The sequence below is a fragment of the Haemorhous mexicanus genome, chromosome 1 (genome assembly GCF_027477595.1).
Source record: "Haemorhous mexicanus isolate bHaeMex1 chromosome 1, bHaeMex1.pri, whole genome shotgun sequence".
Taxonomy (NCBI): domain Eukaryota; kingdom Metazoa; phylum Chordata; class Aves; order Passeriformes; family Fringillidae; genus Haemorhous; species Haemorhous mexicanus.
This window is the reverse complement of record NC_082341.1, coordinates 133,244,637-133,257,010: the sequence shown is the minus strand read 5'-3', so window position 1 is coordinate 133,257,010 and position 12,374 is coordinate 133,244,637. Positions and strand designations below refer to the sequence as shown.

The following is a 12,374-nucleotide window of genomic DNA, read 5'->3' as shown; positions in this document are numbered from 1 at the left end:
CAAAATGGAAGGACAGACCCTCAAAAATGAACCATAAATTTTTCAGAGACCACACAATGTTGCTTTGGCAACCCTCCTCTGTTTTGAAGGATCCTCCAGTGCAGTGCAGCTCCTTCCCATGCAGCTGTCCCCTTCAGCCTGGTGAGAGTTAAGCACCTCAGCTGTGTTGGCCACAGTACCTGAATTCACTGTATTTCACAGATCCTGAGTGCAGCTCTCCCAATGTGCCATCAGACAACCACATCAAAGGCAGATTTGAGAAAACACTGCACTATTCTGTCACTTTGCAGATCTTCAGGTAGTGACATTAGTATCTTAATGTTCAAAAGGAAAATATGCAAGCATTATGGTGGAAGAAACAAGGGAATGGCATGACCTGCTTACGATTTCACTGTTCAAGACAGCTTGACCCTTCTGTATGTGATAGATATATACAAAACAGAGCATTAAAAAATTCCTAGTGTTTCCTTTTCTTTTAATAGAGCTCCTCAAAAAAAAGCTATCAGCCTTGACAGACAATCTGAGTTGAAACATTAAGACCCCTTTAGGATAAATTGTACACCATATCTGAACAACACAAAGACTTTATAAACTGATTCACAGTCAGTTCTTTGAGCTATTATCCACTAGTCAGCCATAATACCTGAAGAATTCAGCCACCTCCAGAAATAAAGAATTTTGAAAGTGGATTATAGGTAAGAGTATCTGTATTTCAGTAAGCATAAACAGAGAATGAAGCCTTCAGAAGTTTCTGGCAAGCAGGTAATTATGAGGTAATCTTCTGAGAAGCATCAATGCTATGGAGAAACAAAAACTTGTCGTGAGTGATTGCAGGCCTTAATCCAGATGAGCTGGACTTTCTGACATCCATGAAAAGGGCATCCATTTTGGCAAATCAGTGGCCAAGGATCTGAGCACTAACAGTTTTCTGATCTGGAAGGTTATCTATGGTGTCATTTCTTCCTTCCAGGATCCAAGTTTCCTGGGTTTCTCAGTCTCTGTCCATGGTGCTCAGGCACCCAAAGCACAGGGATCCACGCAGCTCATCTGGGCACGCAGTGCATGCACACCAGAGTGCACCTGGACAGGAGGAAGAGGTCATCCAGAAGCTGAATTCACATTTCCAGCAGTCTGTTAGACAGGTCTGCATTAGCACATGTGTAACTTGGAAGAATTTTTATAGACATTAGAAAGAAAATATTGCATGCACAGCAGCCTAAGTGCCTTGCTGCTCCACTGGAGAGCTGTAAAGTGTGAAACATTGTCCCACATTTTCTCACTAACACGTTAAATTTCATATTCTGCTTACATCATTATTCTTTGCATGAGAGAACTATAACAGAGTTCAACTGGACACTCTTCCAGAAATCATGAACTACATGCATTCTCCAATGCATTCTGTAGGAGGTTTTTCTGGCTCTGTTTCCAAATGTGCCTATTCAATTTCATCTACACATGTTATTTGTAAGCCAGATGTATATTTACAAGGCAGCTTTACCCCTTAATAAAATTATTAGCTCCAGTTAGTCAGCTTAGAGTGTATTTATGTCTACATTTATGATCAGAGCCTGAAATAAACCCCTGTCAACTATCACCCTTGAGAAGACACAGCTGGGGTTCCTCCATGAAAAGCTAAGAAAAAAAAAAATTATATAAGTTCTTGGCATTATGCCTTCCAAAACACTGGGCACCAGTTCTGGAACGCAGGAAGGCAGTATAGTTAATTTTTTTATAATGTCAGGGTCTCCAGCCAGTGTTAAGGAATTAGTTGTTCAGCAATAAATCCAGCTCCAGATTAAATTAAGTTTAATTAAAAAATACAAACCACACCAAGACTCCCTGAGTTATTATTGGGCTTGAAGAATGAAAAAGAAAAGAAGTTGGCAGAAATAACAATACTGGTTTCATCAGATGCCATCTACATATTTAACTTTTAAAGGAAATATGTCTCAAGGGCCCTCCACCCTCCAAAAAAACAGCCCACCAAAATCCACTTGAGCCAAAGCATTTCTTGTTCATGATAGGTCACAGGAAAGGCAGCAAATGTATAATACTATATATAAATTCTACATTAAGCATATCCCTGTACTAGCTGCCTACAAAAAAAAAATATATTTTTTAAGCTACGAACACTGACATCATTGCAATCTGGTTAAGTTTGAAAGTCCAAATCTTACACCCTCATGCTTCCAGTGGGCAGCTATTGAGTACATAACAGACAGAAAAATATTTATTTCAAAAGAAACAGAAAAATGTTTATGATTCCCCAAACTTAGCAAGCAAAGACTGAATCAGAAATAGAGTGACAGTGTTTTCATTTTGAAACTCCCACACATTTGTCTTAACTTCTTCATATATATACAGAAGTTCCAAACTCCACTTTTTTTTTTTTCTGAGCAGCAGCTCAAAAGAGATCATAAAATTGAAAGGTAGCATAAAATTGTGAAGACCTTCTCTTGTGATCTGTCTCCCCTTTATGACAGCCAAACACAACTGTTTGTAATTTAGCACATCCATTAATCGAATTATGTCATAAGGAGATCTGTCTTCTGAACCCAATAATTAAATACAATATTTTTAGAACTACTTCCAATTTTAAATCTTAACAGATTCAAGTTACTTTATTTTCATTTCTCTATGTACTGAAACTGTCTTTTAATTTGAACGCCTTTCCTGATAAAGAAAAAGCCTTCCCATGTTTTAATTAACCTGTTTTTCTCCCAAATATAATCTCTGTTTTTCTGCTCCTTCTCCTAGCCTTTTCTTCTACTGAGATCATTTTCTACCAACAGAGGCAACCAAAACAACATACTGTATTTGTGATAATGAATCAACAGACAGCACTGCCAGTGCCCATCAATTTCTTTGCCCCTCCCAATTCATGCAGCAGGCTTTTTTTTTCCAAATAGCCTAATTATTTTCCAATTATTTTAACTCACCATTAAAACCACCTCTAACTGAGAGCAGCAGCAGATTTGTCTTTAGAACAAATACATAAATCTAAAGTAAAACCCACCAATTGTCCTTGAGCCTTGCTCAGAATTGCACAGCTGAATCCATCATTATGGTATCCTTTATTGCTCTACATAGATATGTATTTTCATTACAATTATTACTAAAGAAAACATACAACAATAATTATAATTATAATTATAATTATAATTATAATTATAATTATGAAAATACATTATTATTATTATTAATATTATTATTATTACTAAAGAGAAATACAACACCATGGGTTGCATCTGGTCCAGTCCCTCATCCCAAGTACAAACTTGTAACTGGGGTTACAACACTATACTCACTATCAATCATAGAATATAATTCCAAATTTGACAGCGTCACCTCGGGTACGTGCTAGCAGATCCACAATGACTCTTACCTCTTTTTTCAGAATCCTGAGATGGTAATCACCTATCTCAGCCTTCAATCTGGATGTGTTTCATTTTCTCTGTTTGAAATCAGATATATATCCATGTGCTTGACCATTTCCCTCATGGCAAAGTCATCATTCTTCAGGAAACTGAGTCAAAGTTCTAATTTTGCACTGAGGCTTCCATTCAGTCCAAATACTTCAGTAGAAAGTGCCATGCCTTTGTTTTGCACTTATTTTTTTAAAGGCTGTAAAAGCACTTGTAGGTTTGGGGGTTTTTGGAGGGGTTTAACTCAATTACAGTGTTAGACATGGATATCACAAGCAAGACACTGAAATCTGAATTTTCTGCATCATAAACTCTCAGTGTCGCATAAGTAATCTCTGTTTCAAGCAAAAGCATTTTTGTGTGTCTAATTTCCCTACCCATAAACTTTTCTATTATTGGTAAGTGTAAGGAGCTTTAAATTGTTATAATGAAAAGTGTGGGGTATAAGTATTATCATCACCCAAAAAATTACAAAAAAAAAAAAAATAAAGAATTTAAGTAATATATTGGTATAAGCAGGAGACTGTCTGGTCATTAATAGCTTGAAGGTGAGGCTTATATTATCAAAAACTCAAGGGAGATCTTGGCAGAAGCCTGAGAGAAGGGTTGACATTGTCTGAAGTTAGGTACCTACATTAGGAATTTACATCCAGAAGGAGTAAAACAACTTCATGTGTTATACAGAGCACTTAATTTTCACAGCATTTCATGACCAAAATGCTTCAGACACATTTGTGTCCCCTACCTGCATAGAGAACATAAATAAGTCACATACACTAAAATATATATTCAAGGAAGAAAATATATATGCAAGCAGACTAACTTGGGTAATAATTCTTCTGACAACAATTCTTCTGCATGACAGAGAGTCTCTTTTATAAACTTTTTCAGACAAACTTGGCTTTATTTCTGTTGCATTCAGGGAAGCTCACTGATGGGTCATGGTGCTAGCTACATGGTTTCTATATGCCAGCCTTTATGAGCAGTGTGCATAGTTCTGCCCAGGAAAAAACAAACTGCAAAACAAGAAAAAACAAACCCCCAAACCCCACATTCTAAATAGCAAAATACTGAGGAATGGCTACCAAAAATTATAACTGTAAAATTTAAATCCGAGTAAATCTTTGTTTGAAAAGACAAGACTGCATGAGAAGGATAGCAAAGTGGATTATTGGTAGATGGATCAAGAGCTTGGTAATGAAGAAATAATGTCAGGGAAGATCACCTATGAAAGGCCTTGAAAGTAAAGATGAATTTGCTTGGTGCAATAAAAGTTACCACTGTGAAAATAAACTAAGCAGATGCGTTCTGAAGAGATATGATGGGACTATAGCACATGTTCAGAAGGCTACAGAAAAAACATGATGACAGTTTAATGAGATTTAGCTCCATGGAAAGACTGTGTCATAATGCATCTTAATTTTATCATGTAAAGAAACCAAGAAAAATTCAGACCCAGGCTGATCAAAGTATTCTTCTTTTATGAGTTATGGGTATGAGTCACACAAAAAACCCACAAATAATCCTATTGTGACAGGTCAGTGGATGAATTACAGAAAAGAAAACAGTAAGACCTGCCTTTAACCATGACCTGTCAAACATGAACTGTTTATCTGTTTATTACCTACAATGACATGGATATAATGGTTAAGACACCTAAACTTTGATGTCTGCCTCATCAGTGTCTACACTTGAGCCCATCCCTGTTACACTCAGAGGAAAATTTTTAATATGATTAATCACCCTTAACAAAGCAGATGGTTAGATTCAGTCAGATGCATCACGCCTGTGGTGGGTTGATTTTAGCCAGCAGTTAAGTACCCATCCAGCCACTCACTCCTCCTCAAAGGATGCAGCAGAGAATCAGAAAAGCACAAGTGAGAAAAGTTGTCAGTCAAGATAGACAACTTAATAAGTGAATGAAAGAAAAGAAAAAAAGTGATGTAAATGTAGTTGTTTACCACTTCTCACAAGCACAGAATCACAGAATAAACTAAGTAGGAAGGGATCTACAAAGATCATCGAGTCCAGTTCCTGGTCCTGCCCAGGACACCCCAAGAATCACACCATGTGCCTGAGAGCACTGTCCAAATGCTTCTTGAACTCTGTCAGGCTTGGTGCTGTGATCACTGCTCTGGGGAGCCTGTTTCTGTGCCCAGCCACCCTCTGGGTGAAGAACCTTTTCCTGATATCCAACCCAAGCCCCTCCTGACTCAGTTTCCTCAAGTCCTGTCCCTGGTCACCAGAGAGAAGAGATCAGTGCCTGCCTTTCCACCTCCTCTCACAAGCATGTTGAGGTTTCCCCTCAGTCTCCTCTTCTCCAGGCTGAACAAACTAAGTGATCTCTACTGCTCCTCATTTGGCTTCCCCTCAAGGCCCTTCATCATCCTCATTACCTTCCTTTGGATGCTCTCTAATAACGTTCATTAACTCCTATCAACTAAGTCTTCATTGACCAGTGAAGAACATAATGCTGAGAACTACTTACCTGCACAGCAATTTGGAAAGGAAAAAGAAAGTCAGGCACTTATGATACATCTACATGGATCTAGCAATTGAATTTGTTTGCAAGAATGAGGGATACAGAATTAAATGGAAAGGAGACTCTTCATAGAATGACTGTTGATGGGGTATTAATAAGTTTTAAAGGGAAAGGGAAGAGGGCAATGAATGCTAATCCAGCAAGAAAATTAGGGATTTATTTTGTTAATTTAGAGACATATTGCTCTGGTCTACCAATAACAGAGTTTTGAGAAGTTTTTGAGAAAAATTATGTAGTGATTACCAAAACATAAAAGCTCAAATTTCTCAACTTTCTATGACAGTATATAGCAAGCTTCAAGCTTGCATCATGGTGTTCATTTTCGATTCAAAGATTATTTTTTCAACCTTAGGTATCAAAGTAAGAATAAGGATTCTATGTCAGCATTATTAAATTACACTTGGAACTAATATTAAATAGCTGGAACTGATGAAACCTGATTTCCTTCACCGGTTTTGACTTGTGGCTGGCTAACTTGGCAGTCTGAGACTGTGCAAGTCCAGCTGGACCTTTGTGCCAACTGGTGTATTTGAAAAGACTTTTTTTTGTTAGAACTTGTAGGGTCTTTTTCCTTCGAGATATTTTTAAAATATGATATTTCATAAAATTTTTAGAAACATAATTATCTTTGACATTTCTTTCTCCATATTCTGTACAAGAAGATAAAGGAGTCTAAAGTAGGGGATACATACAGAGAAAATACAAGTATTGTCTCAATAGGTAAAAAGCATTGAATTTTGGGACTTCTGAATTAATATTTATTTATTATTTTTAGCAGACAATGAAACAACTATAGGAACATTTCCAGAATGGCTGCTTGGTTTCAGCAATGACTCTTTTATCACAAATGCCCAGCAGCACATTATGATAATCCCATGCCTTTACTTTCCATCTTGCTGCACCCCTCAGCCTCCTCTTCCCCAGCCCAGTTTTGTTGCTTTCACTATGACACAGTAAGGACAGTCACTTTCATCTTTTCTTCCCTACAATACAAAGAGAAATCAGCAATTTTATCTAAAATTTAGATTAGAAGTGGGAACACAAACACATTACACCAAATCAGAGCAGTTGCCAACCTGAATAGTCTGAATATGACCAATACCAGATGAGTAAGGAATCCCACAGAAGGAAAGTGTGAAAAACACAGCTCATTTGGAGGGCCTTTCTTAATTATTTTCAAGCTACTGGACTGCTCTCCACCCAGGAGTTTGCACATTTCATCACTCAGAAAACTGTTGCATATGAATACAGCTGTACATTTTTCCAAATATTTCCATTATTCAGATTTATTTCCTTATATTCAGATTTGCTTAAACTTGTTGCTGAGCTTGACACCGTGCTCAACAAGTCAGTTATCACCAATTACCTTTTTTTCCTACTATTATTAGAATTTCTGCCTTGCATTGCATTACAAAATTTCTTGGTTTTTCTTGTGGGTGGAAGAAAACAGTCACACTAAGACCTCCCAAAATTTGGGGTTTTTGCTTTGTGCTATATAACAAATGGAACTTCTTTTCATCCATAAGTCTTCCTGTGAAAATATTAGGATAGTGCTGGTAGCTGGGATGCTTACAACACTAGGGAAAGAACTTATATTTGCATTCAAATTAAAGCACCACAAACATGATGAAATGCTTTTGTCTCTAATTCTCTTCCTATTTCATCCCCTAAAATCTTTCCAAAATCTTGAGAAGCAGCAAGCAGAAAAAGAAAAAAACAGATCAGGAGTTTCAAAGTATTCAAACAGCATAAAATAAGGATAAAATTGTTTCTAGAGTACTTAGAAATAAACCAGAAAACACAAACCTGTATTTTCTGTCTTCACAGATTTATCTGTTACAACTTCTTGGTACAAGAGTCAAACATGAAAATACTGGCTAAAACTACCAACACTGCAGAAATGCTGTTTAACATAGCATTTCTGATGACTTTCAACAGACTATTATTAGCAGCATTTTAATTACAATTGTTGTATACCCACATCCCAGTGAAATGAGATACTTTGCAGAGTTACAGTATTAAGGTTCCTAAAGTTAAATCATGCCAATGCAGATGTTCCTAATTACTTTAAAAGCACAAATACTTATACAAATCAGTTGTTTCAAGTTCCAGCATAATTCAATTAAAGGAGTGTTTAACAACATGAATGATAGTTAAGCACACTTAATATGGAAGACTGTTAGGAAACAATAGATGTCAAGATGTCATTCACATGAAGGAAGGAGTTAAAGTCCATCTGAGATAAGAAGCTGTGATTTGTCTGAGAGAAATACAAGAGATTGTCATAAGAAGGTGATGCTATCAGACACATCAAAACCTGACAAAAGCTTCTATTTCCTCGCAGCAATCACTTTACTAAGCAAGATGACTGGAACTTAAAGTTTCTGCAGGTCATTGTGAAGGATTTGGGAAGCTTTTCCTTTTCCCTTCCTTTTTTTTTCCTTTTTTTTTTTTTTTAAGCTGTAAAATGGAGTCTAGCTCCACCCCTACTTTGTATTGCTGTTTGAAAAGAGGTGTGTAGGTGATGCAATACAGCATTAAATCAGCACACAAGCTATGGATCCATAGATCCTCTCCCTGGATAATGTCTCTGACAGGAACTCTTTAGGCACAGAAAGTTGTGAACTCTTCCCACTGTGTTTTGGAATTTTACAGGTAGTAGTGTAATCATGCACGTGTTTATTCCACAAAAGCATATTTTATAGTGCAATTATCACTGAGTTATATTTTGTTTTCCATGTGAAATAGAGAAAAAAGATGGTCATTTAACTGATAAAACATTGTATATAACCATATCCTGTATGAATATAGTTACTGCTCTCTCACCTTCCATATTAAATGTTTGAAAAATTGTCAAAGGATAAATAGCAAAATTCCACAGAAATTAGCTAAAATATCACAATGCATTTCCTTCCACATTTGCACATCCACTCTATAAATTAGTTAAGACTATATATTTTTCCTTGTATTTTTATTTAGATTCAATCCACATTATGACGTATGACCAGACAAACTTAAAATATTAATTTGAAATGAGTTAACTGTACCTTGAGTCACCTGTTGGATGGCTAGCATCATCCCAGAAACAGTATCAGGAACCAAATTTTCCTTCCAGTTGTAGACAGGCACCCATTCCAAGACAGGCAGCCTTCTCATACACCAGGCTTTGATATCTTCAAAGCGAACAGCCTGGATCTTCCTCCAGACTGTACTTCTTTTCCTTTTTGCCCCTGTCATCATTCCTACCCCCCAAAAGCAGTGCCCCTGGCAGGAGAGTGCACCGTGGAGGAATCCCCCAGATCTCTGTCAGTGTCCAGTTTTCTTCTGAGATTTTTCAGTTCCAAACTACAAAGAAAAAAAAAAATGAACAGAAGCACTTAAGATGTCTGCAGCTGTTCTGTAACTATACTCAATGAAAACACTTATTAAGTGCTTCAGTCATATAAACAGCTACATTAAATGCAAGAACTGTCTACAGCAAAGTTCCCATTTTCTGCTGTTTGCAAAAATTTGATCTACCCTCACGTTAGTTTGCGATTCTTTCCAGTAACTTCCCGCTTTATATCCCTGTAATGCTTGTGCTTCTGGCCTCATTCCAGTGGCAAAATGAGGTATTACTGGGTGTGTGTGTGATATAGGCTGGGCTATGCTAATCTGAGCAAGTGCCCAGCAGAGCAGGCATCTCCCTGCCAAGCCCGGGAGAGCAGCCTTGTCCCTCCTGGGGGAGCTTTTCTGGCCACAGGCAGGAGGCATTAAGACCTCAGTAAAGCTCCTGCTAGAAGACTTGTCTTACTCCATCAGCATTTTGTCTTCTAAAGGACACAAAAAAGCTTATTTATGTAGCAAATGCAGAACATCAGGTAGCAATAAGTCCTACCATAAACATCAGAATCTCTCTGTAGGCTGAAACCTCAAACTTCAGAGTAACAAGCTCAAAGCGCAGGGAGGGACTGCAAGGTACCGGCTTCACATGGGCAGTGCCAAAAATTCTTGTGACAATCATTCTTGTTCAAAGCCAGTCCTTTCTGCTCTTGGCTGTCCACTCAGCAAAGGCTCTCTCAGCACACACAGTTCACCCAGTAACATTTGTTCTTGTAATAATGTCATGCACCTTGTGTACGATACAAAGTGCTCAGACACAAAGTGATAAGGACATAGAAGAGCTTTAAATGTTCAGGCATTTAAATGCCTTGGCTGAAATGGAGCAAGGACACAGTAAGCTTTCCTCTAAGTTTTCTGTATCTCTGGATGGCAAAGAAATTTAAGTTGAAATACAAGATCCATTATATGTCTGAAATGTCTTCCCAATCACTGTTCTGTAGTAAGCAATAAAGTTTTTTTTAATATTTCCTTTTTTAAATATAGAAATTAATTTACATTTTATTGTTTAGATTAAGGCAAAAAAAAAAAAAAACCAAACCTAAAGCATTTTCCATCCAAAACAATTTTAGAAAAATGAGACTGCTTCCAAATGCAACAGGTACTGAGTGACATTTAGTTGATGTCCACAACTGTGTCCCATAGCATTGCAAATATAAAAAGAAAAAAGAAAGAGAGAGTTTCTTAGCTTGAGACAGACCCTTGCTTTTACCTATTCCTGGCATCCTTATTCTTTGCCCTGCCCACCCATTAACATACTCTTTTTAAAGGCAGGTAATCTTACTTCTGTTCGTTAGAATAAACCTCTAAGCATCAATTCTTTTCATTTATTCTTTTTGTGGTTTGTGTTTCTTGTTTTCTTTGGGGTTTTTTTTAACCTGAAAGTGCAGTTCAAGGATTTCATAATTGAGGCACTTATGTCTGCTGAGTTTTCACAACACAAATCTTTTCCTTTTTCAATAGTCAGAAGTGGACAGGAATCCTCACAGCTACAGTGAGAGCAACTCAGCAGTCAGGTGCTGCTTAGATTTGATGAAATGTTCAGTACCTCTAACTATAACAGTATTTACCACAAAATCAAAATGCATTTCTACACTTCAATATACATGTGCAAAACCATCCCCAAATATAGGTACTTGTGTAAAAAAGCCTAGCCTCTTTTTTTTTTTTTTTAATCATTGTTTGCTAGAAGCTCTGAATATTCTGAAACAGGCAAAAAACCCACAGTGGGAAACCAAAGAACCATGGCTAAACACACAAGAACATATTCTGCAGTCCTCAAAGTTCTTCCACCAAAATGCTGACGATGTTTGAAAAAGTCTGTAATTGAGATTTTCCCACCTCCTAATTGCAGAGTCAGTTAAACTGGGCAAGTTTTCATCAATCCCAGATTAGTATCTGAACACCTAGGATTTCCATTATCAACAGATTTTATCCCCCACCAACAACCAAGGATGGTATCTCTCTCTAAGTTTGTGCATGCATAAGTGCAAACATCCTACAGCTGTTGTGGAATTTTTGTGGAAACTTTGTTTAACCCCAACAATTATTTTGATAAGTAAAATCTGCATTATCCATAAACCTGAAGTTGACAATGCTATCACTATTGAAATAAATTCTTCGTTGTAACTCTGAAATTAATAAATACTCCTAGTTACCTATGACACAAAGCAACATTTCAGTTAAAACCTGCAAAGAAATCAACCTTTTTAAGGGAAAACTGATGTATAGGTATGAATAACAAGCTTGTATCTCACTACAAAATATTACAACCTTTGAATCTTAAAGAAACAAAAAATCCCTTCCACTTTCCTTGAACACTCCAGTATCCTAATGGAAACACGTTGTATCACAGACACAATGCTTAAACTTTTCCCCATCAGCTGGTTTTCATTAGTCATAAAACTTTAGTCTATACACTCCCAGACCATGCAGGCTTTCCCTAGGTTGAATTGTTTCATGATGTACCTGAGCTATCAGGATTATGAGACCTGCTCTTGCTCTGAAACAAGTGAATAAAACTTCATTTTCTGGAACACCAAAGGATAAGCATGAGAAACCTTCAGTTTTGTACATTTCAGTCAGTGTATTCATGCATACTTTGTAATATTAGATGCTTCACAATTAGCTTTTTTGATAATCTCATATAAGTAAAAGCTATCTGCAAGTGATTACACAGTTTTTTGTTCTGGAAATGCATAAAAATTTAATTCTAGCAGAATTTTTATGTACAATGCTAAAAAGATAATTATTATAAGTCAAAAATTAGAATACAAATAGTATATAGAAGGAGATATTTATTGCATCATAGATCAGCTATGGTGAGCTTTTAAAACCTGATTTGCAACAGGTTCCAAAAATAAATGGGGTAAGCTCAGCTCCTCTAACATTTACATACATGGGAAGTTTACATACACGGTGGATATATGAAGAAAGGGGGTTTGATTCTCTAGCTCTGGCCTCAAGGGATTAAAAAAAAAAAAATAATCTGACACCGTACTCCAACTTAGACCTCCAAAGGAGAAATT

General features: G+C 36.8%; 1 protein-coding gene across 1 annotated transcript in view; it reads right to left on the bottom strand.

Annotated features, from left to right (window-relative positions):
* SLC26A7 (solute carrier family 26 member 7) overlaps positions 1 to 9,401 on the bottom strand; it is a 68,186-nt gene extending 58,785 nt beyond the window's left edge. Inside the window, exon 1 of the mRNA XM_059857044.1 lies at positions 9,015 to 9,401. Coding sequence (XP_059713027.1) covers positions 9,015 to 9,207 — 193 coding nt within the window. The 5' untranslated portion in view covers positions 9,208 to 9,401. The remainder of the gene's footprint in view (positions 1 to 9,014) is intronic.
* Positions 9,402 to 12,374: the final 2,973 nt, after the last annotated feature.